This window comes from Cynoglossus semilaevis, chromosome 8 (assembly GCF_000523025.1).
Source record: "Cynoglossus semilaevis isolate Cse_v1.0 chromosome 8, Cse_v1.0, whole genome shotgun sequence".
NCBI lineage: Eukaryota > Metazoa > Chordata > Actinopteri > Pleuronectiformes > Cynoglossidae > Cynoglossus > Cynoglossus semilaevis.
In genome coordinates, this window is record NC_024314.1 from 4,665,626 (window position 1) to 4,682,271 (window position 16,646).

Here is a 16,646-nt window from a genome sequence, read left to right on the forward strand (position 1 = left end):
TAGTCATTTTGCAGCATTGTCCCATCGTCAGGTAATTATTTAAAAAAGAATCGTTTTGGCTAAAAAAAAAATTGTTCATTTGTTTTGTTAAACAAATTTAACTAATATTAATTGTGTTGTAGCTCAATTTGAGTTATCTGTTGGCCAAAATATTTACATATATATTATATTTATTTAATATTACTCTGTAAACTTTGTTGTTACTGACATTAATTTTATAATACTGTGATATTTTAGTTGATATCTCTCTGATATAAGCTGTCACTGAGTTTGGTCTCTTCTCTTCTCAGCAGCTGCAGACGTCTTGCTTATAAACACTGAAAAAAACCTTTCGGCACCGGTGACTAGTGGGGGACAGAAAAACCTTCGGGATTTACTCCAATGAATTTTAGAAAAACAGGAAAATCAACCAGCAAAAATAAAGGACTACGGAGAATTAAACCAAGACAAGAACAAAGAAAGAGGGGAGGTGTATGGATGAAGAGTGATGGAGAGTGTGTACACATGTTAACNGAGCCAGGAGAGGGCCAGCAGTCTGAGAGACGCTTGTGTCTGCTGAGCAATGATCATGCATGTCCTCAGGTCTTGGAGTGTGTATATGTGTGTGTGTGTGTGTGTGTGTAGAAGGGACACAGTGTAAGTGCTGAGTAGAGCTGTGTAAACCAGACACAGAGGAAGACACTTCAACAATCATTACAGCCTTTTGTCCTGCTGACAAGAGCTCTTACACTCAGACACACACATGTGCATCTACAACAGTCAAGACAAATCCACTGTCCATGACGAGACAACTACAAATGTAGCCAACATCATAGATGATAGTTTTATTTAGCCATTTCTCTCACATTTAGCTGTTTTGGGGTTATTCTAAGTTATTATTGTTATTATCAGGGCTCATAAGTTCTTAGTTAGAGGTAGATTTTTTTTTGTATTTGCTACTTTCATCTCTTCATCTCTGGTTGAATGACAATTTAAAAGGCACATTCAGATTTTATTATATATATTTTTTTGTTACTTTGAGTTATTTCCCCCTCATCAAATAAATCCCTAACTGTTCTGGGTAACCCTCAACTTTAGAAACAGAGTGTAAACATTTTCTATGGCTCCCTCTGCAGTTCATTAGTGGTTTAATCAGCTGAACTTAGCTGTTGAAATGAAACATTACCAAAGTTTTAATTAAAACCTTATCGCAGTGCACAAATATTTTTCTCAAGGTTGTTTATCTGGAAGAGACTATTGTCACTACACCTTAAAAATGGTGGAAAACTTCACTTGTGGTTTTTGGAGTTCCAGATTTGGACCGGAGACTGTAATAATTAGTCAACTCTGAACACACACAATCATAGCATTGCAGGAACTCTTAAAAGCTACTGGTTTAGTTAACATTAGAAAAAATATATATAATAAACCACAGATGTGTACCATACTCTGCTCCTCTGACGACTAACCTCGTTGGCTTCTTATTATTTCCCGTTTTATCCTGATATCACTCGGCCCATGTGTCTGTTGGCTTTTTTACTTCCTATCATTGTCTCCTTTTCCTGCTTTTGTGATTGTCTGCCTGCTCTTGGAGTGTTCCACCTGTGTCCAGTTAGATCACCGTCTCTCTTGTGTACTCAGGTCACGACCTCTGTATCAAATCGGGTAAAGGCTTGGCTGTGCTGCAGCTGTACACTACTGTATGTGTGCTGTTGTATTATACACATGCTTAGAGTTAACTTTTTTCCCAATATCCATATTTTTCATAAACATAAACTAAAGTATAACAATTAAACATTAGACATTTCATTTTAACACATGGTATTTTTAATGTGTTCTTTTGTTATCATGAACTACACCAAACTCTCTTATTATTCAAAGGAATAAATCAAAGGAAATTGATGGTGTTTTATTTTGGGTAGGCTAACAATGCTTGTACGTGGTACTAGTGTACACTATACAGTAGTATTGTAGCTTGTATTGATTTGTTTAACCAGTACCACTGTGGAAGGATTGGTGACTTATAAATATTTACTATTAATGACCAAAACCTTATCTTTTTCTTTTTGGCAAGGTACCATGTTTCCCACAGTGAAGCACACAGATTTAAAATGTGATCCTTTGGCCCTTGGCCTTGCCTGAAACATCTGGACAAGCTCCTTGGCTTTCACTGTGGACGGTCCCCATTCCCGGATGTCCTTCAGTTCTATTTGCTTAGAGTTTAACTTACAATAGGGGTCAGCAGTTGTTTAGAAGCCTGCGCTCCAGACAGACTCAGGAAACTGGCAGGAAACTGGCAGACTATGGAAAAGGAAGAGCACATGGAGAGAAGAATAGGTGATAGTTCAATGTGGCCCCTCACCGCTGTGAATCACGTATCCTCCGATTTTTTACAGGGACACTCACAGAGATTATTACCTAATATAAAAAGCACGTTTTTCTCATTTCCCAGAGGAACAAAGGCCGGAGCAGTTCATTTTGACCAAATTTCACATTTCCTATTGTTTTGTGGAAGAAAACAAATATAATCAAATTTTGGTTTGTGTATAAAAGTTGGATGTAGTCATCATATCATTTCTGATGCTTATGGTAGTTGGCAAGTAGTCTTGAAAAGATGACGTACTTTAACAGACGTTTCTATTTGTCCAGAATGTATGACAAAATAAATAAATAAATAAGGCGATTTCTCTGTAGTCCTAGAGGAAACAGTGCACAACCTCCAGACAATAATGATGTTTTATGTGCATCGGTTTCAACCAAAAACAACATTGTTTACCATTTTCTACTCTTGTTGATTTCTCAGCCATTACAATTAATTAACATGGCATATGGAGAGGGTTTTCAGCAGCTTGGGATCATGGGAGATGTTATCTTAACTCCACACAGACAAACAAGTAGCTGATACTCTGTTTACACGGTCTAGTCTAACATTTACTTAAGGAAATAATTGGTTTGTTGTGTTGTAAAGACATTTTTGCTGATATGACCCAACAATGACAGGAAGGGGCACAACATAACCAGGCCAAAATATTTACTACTTCTCAAACCTGCTACATCTCTGCTCACAGCAGTGGGTGATCTGATGTATTTCTACAATCAGTGATAAACAATAGTATTTCTGTAGCTGCACAGAGTTTGAAGACACAGGTCTGTCACCTCTCTTTGATGGAAATCTATTTATTCTCTCTTGTTTTCTCCCTCCACTCTCTCCCCTTCTGTTTGTGTGTGTGTGTGTGTGGGTGTGCACATGTGAGTCACTTCTTGTTTTGGGTAGAGCAATAAGGAAGCTCATAGTCAGGGCTTTTGTAAAGAGCTTATTGTCAGCTACGACGTCCACACTCCTAATGGCCCAATTCATTCTGTAGAAGAATAGCAGGAAATAGAAAGTGGTTGTGTAGGCTGGTCAAGGCCTGCTGCTCCACTCCAAAACATAATGTAAGAGAATGCAGTCACCTTTCTGTTTGTCATACATGTTGATGTGATGTGCTTGTTGTACCATTAATTATTTGTAGTACATGGCTGACAACATGTACATGATATGTTCAGAGATTTGATGAATTTCTTTTAAAAAAATCACCTTTTTGTATAACAATCACCTTTCTCAACATTATATTGTGGTTTTATAAAAGGCGGACAACATTAAAACACAGAAAGCTACTGAAAATATTGGTTTCAAAGTCCAGTAAATCACAAGGTCTCTGTTTCCTGTTGCACCTCTTTTTCTGCTGACCACAGCAGGTGCCCTAGAATTCATCCTGCTCTCACACACTCTACTCAAAGCTCCTGGTGTTGTCTCTCTCACTCACTGAGATCCTAGTCCAATACACATGAGTGTGTGGACACAGAAATGGCCAGAGATAGAGTTCATGCTGCCTTGCCTGAACCTCCCAGGCAAAATGATGACAACAGTAAAGAAGAGGAGAAGGTGTTTGGGAATATTTTTGCAGAATTAGAATCAGTGGATCTGCCACTGGGAACCACCTTGAGGTAATCTCTATCACAAACATGGGCTACCGCTGATTGGTCAAATGTTGACATTGATTTAAATTCTGATCAATGAATATTTGTAAATCCAGAAGGTTGTTGTAGTAATTATCATCAGAAAAATAAAAATAATTTTGTAAATAAAAAAATGTATTTTGAACAACAAGAAACACTTGCATTACACTATGGAATATGGAAAATGGGACAAAATTATTTAAACAAAAATTCAAATTCACTCTATTGACCAATATTTTCTGTCAGGTCTCTAGTATTTAAAACCAATGCAGTTCTTTAAATTGTACTACTAATAAAGTGTACTAATAATTATATGGAAATGCATAGCATTGAGCTAAGAGATAGAGCAAGAGAAGACATTCAAAGGATAACAAAATAATAAATGGCTAAAAAGCCACCAAAATATAAAATAAGTATTTAGTATGAAGTTAACAAACTATATTATTGTTTTGATATCAAGAATATCACTGACCTAAGTTAATAGCTTTTTAGATAGCCAGGAAAATATCTAAAAGTTAGCGCAGAAAAGTTCTAGAATATTAATAAAATGTATAAATCAAATTATATATTTAATAAATGCGCTTCATGTGTAATTAAAACTATGTTATAGAAAGATCTACAGTACAATTGACTGCAATCACAGTATTTATTCAAAAAAGCACAATGTTTTCGGTAAACTAACATGTCATTTTTCTTGATATATTATTTGGTTTGTGACGTTTTGTCACGAACAAGTACCTACTTTCTGGAACTACATATTTTTGCATTAATTAAATAGTGTAATAAAATCTGTGACATGACAGCTATAGAGAGCGCCCTCCTCGGGTTGGATGTCTACCCGATTCACCGTTGCAGCTATAGCTGCAGTGTGGCATTAACGACAGCAGAAGCAGCAACAATACACACACAACAATCATGGCGGACACTGGTACCCTGGAGTGTATAACGGAGCACGAGCGGATTTTGCAGGAAATTGAAAGCACCGACACGGCTTGTGTCGGTCCCACGCTTCGGTGAGAAAACAACGTTTCTCACAAAAAGTGCAAATGTCCCAATCTTTATGTTTATGGCCATATTTATTACGCGGATAGACCTTTTGTTCGTGAGCTAGTCGAGCTAACGTAGCCACCGGCAGCTAACACCAATAGTATCTGTTCTTCACTATATGAGGTTGAACAGAGATGAGACTGTGAGCTAGCAGGCTAATAGCTCACACTGAGCAAAATTACAGCCATTAAAATATATCACAATTATTTTAATCAGTGTGCGTTTTTCCGAACACCTTCTGTTCTGACGTATACAGGGTGACCTGTCATTAATGTAAACATCATTTGTGGGTGTGGTTGAGAACATCTCTGATGTTAGTTAACGGTTATGGTTAGTTCCTCCTTTTGGCTTAAGAGATAAATTAGAAAGTTTACTCCTCTGTCATGTGGCATTAGTACAGATTTATGAATCTGACTTTTTGATGTTGTTTTGTTATTACATTAAAATGTTTTCACCTTGTCAATATACGTGGGTCAAATTTGATGTAGCACTGACATGAGCTAACGTGGTGCGAAATGCTGCGTAGGTTGTGGCAGTATTTAAGGCCACAGCGAGAGACATTTATTGGACATATTAGTGTGTTAATTAACTGACTTCAGCTGTAAATGATAGTATTAGTTCCTGTCTGTCTCCCAAACACAGTGCAAACAGGCCATATAATTGGGGATCGACTTCCTGTATTCAAGTCCTGCTTCCTGTATTTCTGTCCACTCAATAAGAAGAGTATTATTTAAACACCAAACGTTGCTATTCACCTTACATTAAAATCCCTTAATTGTTCGTAGTGGGTGGCTGTGAACACAGGCATGTGTAATGTAATGTCTTTTTATTTTAATTATATTTATTGTGGCATCGTGAAGAACAGTTCGAAACTTATTTATTTTAATTAACTGGTTTAATGGTGATTTCTTGGTTGTCATCATGTCAATGTGCATTCCTTTAAACAATTCCTGGTCTGCGTTGCATTTCATTATTTGCTGTATCTTATGCTAAAGAACAATATTTGCCAATAGGAAAGAAAACTTAAACAAACAACCCTGCCTTAAACTAAATCATCCTGAAAGGTAGAGACATTTGCATTCATTTGACTCACCATGTGACCGGGTTGGCAGAGGCCATTTAGTTACAGAACTGGTTGTTCAGTGTGAATGATTTCTGCACTTAATGCTTTGGTCAAGATTTTCTTTACAGTGATGTCAAAGATTTTTAAGGATAACCACAGAAGATATAAACAAGGCAATCTCCTACATTGGAAAGAAAAGCATTTATAGACAACATGGTACAGTTAGTTGTATGGTCACAAATTTATGTCAGTGATATCAAGTAACAATTTTGCTTTTTAGTGTACTGTATACTGTAGTATGTTCTCAAGGCAGTAGTGCTTGGAGGTCAGTTTCCAAATAAACAAAAAAGAGGTGAAACTCTGTAAGTTCAAATTACTGAAACTAAGTGTAATTTGAACTGATGACACAGATAACCAGAAGTCTTAAAAAACAAACTGTTGCATTTTATTTTCCAAGCCTCTCCTTGAAAATTCAGTGTATGCTCAGTGTTAAAGAAGCGGGCTTGTCCAGCCTGTCCAAAGTCCAGTCTGGGACCAATCTTTGTTAACAATACTTCTTTATGGCTCACTATCAGTGTAAAAGACTAAACATTTATTCCCCTGAAGTCAAGTGCAAACTTGCCTACGTATCATTTAGAATATTACAAAAAATCTTAACCAAATAAATTGGAACATCTACCCTATAGTATATAGTCTCCTGAGTTTTCTGGAATGTAGCATAACACATGGAAGTTGTAAAAAAAAAAATCCCACATTGGGGTTGCTGAGATGACTGATAGATGACATGTTGACGTGAATAGTGTTGAAGCATATTGTTTGCATTGCAGTGACTAGAGTTAGTTTCCTGTCCTGACAGGAAGCAGGAAGAAATCTTGTACTTGTTTCAGCAAACACCTGCTTTCAATTATTAATGGCAGGAAAGAGGACGCCTGTCATGTCATTTTTAAATGCTGTTTTAATTTTTTTAACCAATTCAACAGTGATTTATTCTTTGACTTAATCACAATTTTACTGTGTTGTATGTAGTGTGAACAGGTTTGTTCAAAAAGCCTTTTTTTTCTGGCCGTTCGAGATACCGCTTAATGTCTCCACTAGATGGCACTGTTATACAAGGAATGTTAAAGGATGCGCTCCCGGAGACTGTTTTGAAGACATTGATCTTTTCTCAATAGTTTTCTGTGCATTACATTTTAAATTAAAAATAATTACTTATTATCTTTGTTTTTAAATCTGAACGGAGATGATTTTTAACACTGCAACAACTTAACAACAGTTTTCAGAATAATGTAGAACACCAGTTATGTTGAATAGAAGTCCACGTGAAGTTCACCTTTACTGCATTGTTACTAGTGCATTCACAAAATATTGATGACATTGACGTGACGTTTCGGTTTTCCTTCCCTTTTATATGTCAATATATGCTAACTTACAAAAAAAGATTAACTGTAGTTGTGAAAATGCTCACTGCCATTTCCTGTTTCAGAATATAATTTTAGTCACAGTTATATCACTATAAATGGATTGGTTTCTTCTTTTTGTTTAAGTGTTAAACAATCTGAAATGATATGTTACATGTGTCAAAAAAAGGCCAAGTTCCTGTTAGTTTAGAAAGTACAGGCCAAATTTGGTACACGCATTTTAGCAATTCTACTGTGGGTTTTGGGTTGCTGTGAAGCAGTTTTCAGCAATGATTCAATATCATAAGATGTTTCCTTATCTCTGAATCGTGGACTCACTTCATGGGTTTTCGTGCATTTACAGGCTTAGAGTTGATGGATTTGCTTTTGTTCTGGCTCTTTTTTATTCTCACCTTCTTTCTTTCATTCAGGTCTATTTACGATGACCAGCCCAATGCCCACAAGCGTTTTATGGAAAAGCTGGACGCCAGGATAAGAAACCATGACCGTGAGATTGAGAAGATGTGCAATTTCCACCACCAAGGCTTTGTGGACGCCATCACGGAGCTCCTCAAAGTCCGCACAGATGCAGAAAAACTCATGGTGAAAACATTTAAACTGACGTCCCACTGGTTATTTCTCCCTTTTTGTAGTGGGTCAGATTTTATTAGTGATGACACTGTGTTTATAAATAGCTAGGTTACGGTTCAGTTTTGATCTGGTGCCAAACCATTACAGGATGAAAACGATTAGTCATTTATGCAATCTGTCTGTTTCATCTGAAAGCTTCACTGTTGGACGAATCATCAAAAAACCCGACCACTCAATTGGGTCATGGCATGTAGCTGTGTGACGGCAGCAGAGGGTTCAAAGATTCCCTTGGAATTGTCAGGTTTGTCACAATCTGTGAGAAAAGAACCGTCACAAGCCATCAGTGCACCAGTGATGAGTTCAGGTCTCCACTGCCTGGTTAATTCAAATGTTCCAGCCCAAGCTCTTGCCCTTTGGTTGACAATGAGCTTATTACAAGGCTGAGCTACTGTGTGGTGGGTGGGAGGTAGAGAGGGAGCACAGATGGAGGGAGAAAGCAGAGAGACGTGACAACATGTTTAACTCTGACTAATACTGATTCAATCACTCAAATACGGTACAATATATCAAATTGTGAATAAATATCAAAAACAATCAAAATTAATGTCTGTCATAGGGGATGTGATTTTTTGTCTCTTATTATTAGTATTATTATAATTATATTATGTTGATAATGAGACACATATAAATGTATTGGATACAATAGCAGTTCTGTGTAAGTAAATATAAGTGGTACTTAAATTCAAAGTTACACATTAGGAGTGAACAGTTGAACTTATGTGTGTGTGTGTTTGTGTTTTTAGGGTCAAGTTACAGACACTAATCGAAGACTACAAGAAGCTGGGAGGGATGTAAGTCTGGGCAAATTATCAATTATGGATCAATTATGGGATGTTTTATCAAATGTTTTCTTTCTTTTAGATAACATTTACCTGTTCCCAGTCTAACTTTAAGTCAACTATCTAAATTGTAGCTAAATTTTTGTGACTGTAAACCTATTTCTAGGCTAAATTCAAGCTATGTTTTGGTTAATGTTTTGCTTTCCTTAGTTTTCATTTGCTAATATTCTCATTTAATTTTATCAATTTCATTTCCTAACGAATCATTAGTGATCATCAGTAGGTAACAATAGTAATACATGTGCTACTGAAAATAATCTTTCAAGCAGTTCACTATATATATATATATATATATATATGTGTGTGTGTGTGTGTGTGTGTGTCTGTGTGTGTGTCAATAAACGCTTCCTTTGTGAGAATTTCAAAGAGAGTTCCTGACATTCTCAGGACATCAGGTTCAGAGCCTGGCCTCGTTTCTGTCTCTGGGCCCTTATGCATGAATATGCAGTAACATTTGACTGTGCTGACTGTCAGAACTCACGCAGTCTTATAAACTGATGAGACAGTTCTGCCTCAGACATGACCGTTCTTTAACCCAGCCAGTAACGCTGGTGGTGACGACCTCTCCCTCATTGTCTCCCTCCATTGCATGTTCCTTCCCTCAGGTGACAGCCCAGACGCAGGAGGTAATATGCTGTCGGATCCAGCAGAGAAACATGGCCACTACGGTTGAGAAGCTCCAGCTCTGTATCCCAGGTACTGCAGCTGACTGCATGTCGGAGAGAAGGTCACTTTTTACACTTTTTTAAGTGTTTACGCAGAACTATTTTTAACATTATGCACATGTTGTGTGTGTGTTGTGTGTACCTAATTGTCCTAATTAGGTAACACACCCAGCTGATCTCAGATAAGATCTTATCTGACCATTTGAATGTGAAATAAGTGTGTTTGAATGCTTTCTATCTTATCACAAAAGGCTAATTTAGTGCAATCAATTATAGAAGGAAACAGTGGAAATGCCAGAACTAATTCACTCACATTAGTCAAATGAAGAAAGTGACCTCTTTTAGGTTCCCATTAATGTGATTAATAATCAAGGTTTGTGGTAAATATACAACACAAATAATGGAAAATCCAGCTGATTGTGTCACCAACAGCCAGCTAAAATGGAAATAGCATATGGAAAGCTTTACCAATAACTTTTTGATACAAAGTTATAAATAATAGTGACATCTTTTTAATTTTTTCTCTTACTTTGTTTCATTCTACAGTACTAGAAATGTACAGCAAACTAAAGGAGCAGCTGGAATCTAAAAGGTAACATCTACTGTATGCTGTTAAATGTTAAATACAACACCTTGTGTTTGCTGTTTGTTTTTTTTTAAGCTTGTCAATTTCTAGCTTCATCCATTTATAGTTGTATTTTATATTGTAAATATTTAGCCATCTTTAGCCTTATGTTTTTTTTACTTAAGTTATTGGCCAACAAAGCTATTTGTTGTCTGTTCGAGCTATTTCTGCTATAATTGGTGATTATATTTAATTTAATCAACTTTTTCTTTATAACATTTTAATGTTTTGAATAAAGAAAAGTTGGCTGTTCTTTTGGCACATCAAAATGTTCGTTGCTATTTTCTATCTGTTCTGCTCATTTTGTCACTTTATCATTTTTTTATCAATGTTTTTATTCCATATTAACGTTGTTTCCAGATTTTAATTTGTATTTTATACCTCATTTTACCAATTGAAATCCAGATACAAATAAAGCATTTTAATTCATCCACAGTCAACACTTTTAGGTTTTTCCACTAACTTGTCACCTCTTCCTGGGTTTGGCTGAACTTTTCTTTACCCCATGAACTTGGTGTTTGTCCACATTTACGTGTTTCTATATAAGATGAGAGGAGAGTTCACTTCAGACAGGAAAATAATGACTCTTTCTTGTTCATTAATGCGTATCAAAGGAAGAGGCCATTTTCTGGCAGGACAATTGACCCTCAGTGTAGCCTTGTTAAGAACAAGGCCCCTCACTTCAGCACTGTCACAGCCAATTAGACCACTCTGGTCACCTTGTGGGATGTGTGTGCGTGCAGGGTCCTTTAGGCAGTAATGACATGGCTTATACACTGCAGCTATATATAAGTGTTTATGCTGACAACCAGGTCACATTCAGTTCCATTCTTCTGCCTCTTGGCAGCTTTTATGCCTTCTGTCCTGGATGGTGTCCTGCACTCTGACAAACCTTCACTATTTAAAGTTGATGTGTTCCCTTCTGTTGAAGCGGAAACAACACATTTAACACACACTCACCGACCAACTAGATGTGTTCAGGGCCTGCCTGTTAGTCTAACGATGGGAGCCCAGCACACTGACCCAAGGCTGAACCCTGGTGATGTGTGCAAACTATGGTGAACCTCAATTTCTTCAGAACACAGTTTTCGTTCTGAGAAATGACACAAAGAAAAAGTCCCTGAACTGCATATAATGTGGCAGATGATTTAACATTGTTCTGCTCATGTCATGTCTCCATCCATTCCACCTTGCTGCACCCTTTTCTTCACCTTTCTTATGCATTCATCATTACTCTGGATCGTTGACCCAAAATATTTAAACTCATCCACTTTAACTAATGCTACTCAAACAAATCCAAAACAGGATTTTCAGGATAATGCAAAGCAAAGTGACATTGTATGTTTGGCACTCTTTTTGAGAAATGACAATAATGGTGTTGACATGACAGGCCTATGTCTGTGCCTGGACAGACAGGTTTCTTATTAACACAAGTGAACAGGATGCTTCTCTTCTTTTGCCTGCAGATACTATGCTGCCTTAAAAACCATGGAGCAGCTAGAGAAGGTCTATATTCCCAGGTAATATTATCTCTATAAGATATGAGCTTTGTTAATCCTCAGAATACCTTGCAGCTTAAAGATGGAATAGTCCCAAATACAATTTTATAGCCCTTTAGCTCCAAAGTTAAAATCCATCTCCCCATAGAATGTGTTTGAACTCCTAAATCTTCAGTACAACTTTAGCTGATCTCAACTGAATCTTCATCTGGGTCGATTCAGGGTGGGGCAGTACAGGTTCTGTCAAATCATGGCTGAAAATCTACCCAGACTGAGAGAAGAGATCAAGGAAATATCCATGTCCGACCTCAAGGACTTCCTTGAAAGCATTAGAAAACATTCTGACAAGGTTGGAGAGGCTGCCATGAGACAGGTATGAGGGTTTGATGGTCAAAGATTTCTCTCTGTCATTGTTACACATATGCACCAGCTGAACTTTCTGTGTGATGTCACTCCAGGCACAGCTGCACAGGAACTTCAACAGTGTGGTAGTGAAGCAGGCTAGCTCGGGCCACTTTGCTAAGCCTGTGTATTCTCTTAATGGACGAACACACACTCACAATGGACTGAAGATGGAGGACGACGCAGGAGAAGACGACGAAGTGGACGATGAGGTAATGACAAAACATGCATCTCTTATGTTTTATACTTTTAACCACCTAATGTAAATGCCTGTGAAGAAAAAGGTTGCATTTTTTAAGCAGAAATATTGGACAAAATTGTTTATCGCCTGTGCATTTGACAGGTTCTCACAGTTCAGGACCTAGTAGACTTCTCACCCGTCTACAGATGTTTACACATTTACACTGTGCTGGTAAGTTTACTTGACATTATTTTTCAGTTCACAAGTGTACATTTTTTTAACCGTTTATTTTACACAACAGCTGATCTTTTTATAACTTAAATCTGTTTTTGTGTGTGTGTGTGTGTGTATGTGTCTGCAGGGTGACAGAGAAACATTTGAAAACTACTACAGGAAGCAGAGAAAAAAACAGGCCAGGCTGGTGCTGCAGCCACAGGCAAACATGGTGAGTGCACATAGAACACAGTCTCCCATGTACCAAGATGATGAAGGTACTATTTCATCATCAATTTCTCATCATTTGTACATATGACGTAAACTGCTTCCATTATTATTCATATATTTGTGTTTCTTCAGCACGAGACAGTTGAAGGCTACAGGCGATACTTCAATCAGATCGTAGGGTGAGATGGTTCACATCTTCATTTCATTGTCTCTGAATTTTTCGTCTTTCTACATTCCACTAAGCAAACTGTTGTATCTCTGACCAGGTTTTTTGTTGTGGAGGATCACATCCTTCATGCCACATACGGGCTGGTGACTAGAGCTTTCACTGACGAACTGTGGAACATGGCCCTGTCTAAGATCATCGCTGTTCTCCGCACACATTCTGTAGGTGCCATCACGCACACACACACATAGCAAAAAAGCCATCACCATAAACATATTTAACAAAAACCTGTTGAGATTAATTTATTGGCATTTGTTTAAACTGTTTCTACTTTTCTACCATTATAAAATATAAGGTAATAAGTGTCTGAAATTTGAAAACTTTTTAACCTCAGTGAAACTAAATCCTTGTTCCAAATTCCTCCTGCTTGAAAAAACTTCCACTGAACCTAATATCTATAAAAAGACAAACTGTAGATAACAGAACAGTCATATACGATGTAGCTCGTCCTGACTAGCACAGATAGCATTGGTCTCACACACATACATTAACACATACACACAGACAATGCCAGCAGGGAGCTGGCCTTAAATAAGATGAAGACTGTTGAAAGTTAAGTGATAATAGAGCCTGCTGTGGATCTATTTATCCTGGAAGAACCTTCATTCACTCTCTGTGTCACATACACACACACCCACAGAGGCCACTGTGGAGGTCAGCACACCCACTAACAAACCAATGATGTCACTCACAAGAGAAGAGGTCAAAACACACATACGCATGCAGCCAAAGAGCAGGTCATTGGGGCCTTAATGAGAGACAGATTGCAACAATAACCGCAGATTAAGAAGGCATATTCCTAGAACACTGGGTCCTAGTCAGTTGTAAATGACCCAGGGGATTATGCTAACAGGCTAGAGAATGGGCCACACAGTGAGGGGTGAGGAGACTTCACAATGGATCCATGCCCCCCCGGGCTTGTAGCCCCTCTGCTGAGCCACAGCTCAGGCCGTGACATGCTAGAAATGTCTTGTATCCATGGGATGATCACCTAAAAAACTGTTAATATACTTTGTATTTGTAGTTACTGTGAACTTTTTTTAAGGACAACTTATAGAAACAAATATTCCATATATCTGTTGTACACTAGAGAAGTGAAGGAGTTATAACCATCATTGAGAATGAAAATATTTTTTTCTTCGGGTTGCGTCATCACGAGACGATGAAAACAAAAACACTGACAGGGTGACTGTGACACTGAAATTAATTAATTTCACTGCTGAGTACCAATAAAAACCCTTCAAACCTTTAGAAAAAGAGCCAAAAAGGTATAGAATCCAAATACTTTTAATGGTTTTTTATTATATTTTTTTCTGGGTGTGAAAGAGGCGTGACACTGCATTGATGAGCTACTGTTTAGCAGAGCCTGCAGCTAATTGTTGACATGTTTGTGTGTCTGCGTGTGTCTGAGTAAACAGACAGGCAGGCAGCCGCTGCTTTACTTCAAATCTCTGCCTGTGTTGATTCACCCTGTTGATTTACACCCTCCCCGTGTTTGGCAGGATACTTGTGGCAGTAGTGTTAAGGGAGTCCACTGCTTCTGTTTTCAGGGTCATAAATCACTCCCCAAAAATAGAGGGGACTGTCTTGGTGTGGGCTGAGCCCCTCCCAATTACTAACTGCTGTTATTCCTGACAGGCTTTATCTATCAGCGCGTCATCCTCGAAATTTACAAGTGTAGCTGTGACAATAATTAGCACAGTCAATGAGTACAATGTCCCTGAAATGCATTGACTTCCCCTTAAGTTTAATGTAAAGCATATCAATTACAAAAGCACTTTTAGAGTTGTAAATGTAGCAAACTGCTAGTCACTTAAAGGCAGCAGGTATAAGCAAAAGTTACACGGAGAAAACAACTGCACATGTTCTAATATATTTATGAATGTAAGCAACCTTAAAAGGCCAAAAATGTGAAATACACAAACCTTATTTAGCCTGTAACTATTCCAAAGCACTGTGTTGACACATGCTTAGATGTATAAATTATCTGTTTTAAATCTGCACAAATTGATCCACAGTAACAAAAAGGTTGTAAAAGATAAACCTACCTGGCCTATAATTAACTTAATAATTAACTTAATTAACACTTTAAATTGACTGTTTATTGACTGTTGACTATGTTTTCTTCTCAGTCTTATTGTGAGGACCCAGACCTGGTCCTGGAACTGAAAAACCTTATTGTCATCTTTGCAGACACACTACAGGTTTGTACACAGCTGCTCTCCCTGTGAACATCTGCTGGTTCTGCACAGAACAACTGTTCTGAACACACTTGGCTTCCTGTGTGTGTGTGTGTGTGTGTGTGTGTGTGTGTGTGTGTGTGAGAACAGGACTATGGTTTCCCAGTGAACCGTCTGTTTGACCTGCTGTTTGAGGTCAGAGACCAGTACAACGAAACCTTGCTGAAGAAGTGGGCCCTGGTTTTCAGGTGAGCTGGATGTAAAAAATAAAGTGAAGTCAGTGGATTAAGACCCATGGGTTAACACTGATGTTTGTATTGTAGAAAGAGATGTCTATGCACTTATGTTCTTCATATGATTAAAATAATGTATAAACCCCTTATAAGAAAAAGAGAGATGTAATTGTGAAAATGCTTCTATTCCTAGGGAGATCTTTGAGTTGGACAACTACAGCCCAATCCCCGTGGAGACAGAAGAAGAATACAGACTGGTTGTCAGTCGATTTCCCTTCCATGACGCAGAGATAGAGAAGGTATGCACTTTAGGAAAGATTAAGTTCACAAAATTCTAATTTTTTTGTTTTTTAATTACATTTTTTTAATTACATTTTTGACATATTCAGGAATGTTATTTATCTTATCTTGATTAATGAAATGTAATCATGATTTTGTATGATCACGATTAATCATGTATAATTGTGATTATCCACAGCTACCCTGTAATTAATAACTTAATAAACTTAATAACTCCAAATTCTTTTCACAGCCCCATTTAAAATATACTGACTCTATACATACTATTTTGAAAGTCTTTAGATTGGCTGTGAAGCAGTTAGTATATACATATGTATCTATCAATATGTCTTGGTTGATGACTTTTCTGTAACACCATCTGTGTTCATGAGCAGCAGGACTTTCCAAAGAAGCTGCCGATGTCCCAGTCTGTCCCTCAGATCTACACACAGGTCAAAGAGTTCATTTACGCCAGCCTCAAGTTCTCAGAGTCATTACATCGCAGGTACCACACAGTACACCTGACATACACACACTGTCTCTCTCCATCCGTCTTTGTGATTGTGACCCACCATTTCTGTGTACGTATGTTCTTCCAGTTCAACAGAAATTGATGACATGCTGAGAAAATCCACCAACCTGCTGCTGACGAGAACGCTCAGCTGCTGTCTGCAAAACCTCATCAAAAAGCCTCACATTGGACTGACTGAGGTTCTAGCATAACATGCTACACATTGACTAAACGTAGAGTTTTTTTTGTGGATTAACTTAACAACTTTCTACATGTGTTTTTGTAGCTGGTGCAGATCATTATTAACACCACCCACCTGGAGCAGGCCTGCAGGTATCTAGAGGAGTTTATAACCAACATCACAAACGTCTCCCCTGAAACCGTTCACACAACGAGACTGTATGGATTATCCACGTTCAAGGTGAA

At 37.8% G+C, this 16,646-nt stretch overlaps 1 protein-coding gene across 6 annotated transcripts in view; it reads left to right on the top strand.

Annotated features, from left to right (window-relative positions):
- Nucleotides 1–3,738: 3,738 nt before the first annotated feature.
- Nucleotides 3,739–16,646, top strand: part of exoc6 (exocyst complex component 6) — a 23,094-nt gene continuing 10,186 nt past the window's right edge. For 2 of the 6 annotated variants that reach the window (XM_017034657.2, XM_008314154.3), the window contains exons 1-18: nt 3,741–3,966; nt 7,917–8,088; nt 8,880–8,927; nt 9,581–9,671; nt 10,187–10,232; nt 11,732–11,785; nt 11,987–12,137; nt 12,223–12,378; nt 12,510–12,578; nt 12,709–12,792; nt 12,924–12,970; nt 13,058–13,178; nt 15,150–15,221; nt 15,348–15,445; nt 15,624–15,729; nt 16,105–16,214; nt 16,309–16,420; nt 16,507–16,641. In XM_017034657.2, coding sequence (XP_016890146.1) covers nt 3,827–3,966; nt 7,917–8,088; nt 8,880–8,927; nt 9,581–9,671; nt 10,187–10,232; nt 11,732–11,785; nt 11,987–12,137; nt 12,223–12,378; nt 12,510–12,578; nt 12,709–12,792; nt 12,924–12,970; nt 13,058–13,178; nt 15,150–15,221; nt 15,348–15,445; nt 15,624–15,729; nt 16,105–16,214; nt 16,309–16,420; nt 16,507–16,641 — 1,812 coding nt within the window. In that variant the 5' untranslated portion in view covers nt 3,741–3,826. Of the gene's footprint in view, nt 3,967–4,601; nt 4,992–7,916; nt 8,089–8,879; nt 8,928–9,580; nt 9,672–10,186; nt 10,233–11,731; nt 11,786–11,986; nt 12,138–12,222; nt 12,379–12,509; nt 12,579–12,708; nt 12,793–12,923; nt 12,971–13,057; nt 13,179–15,149; nt 15,222–15,347; nt 15,446–15,623; nt 15,730–16,104; nt 16,215–16,308; nt 16,421–16,506; nt 16,642–16,646 lie in introns of those variants that run through there. The other 4 variants (XM_008314153.3, XM_008314155.3, XM_008314148.3 and 1 more) reach the window with 4 other exon arrangements.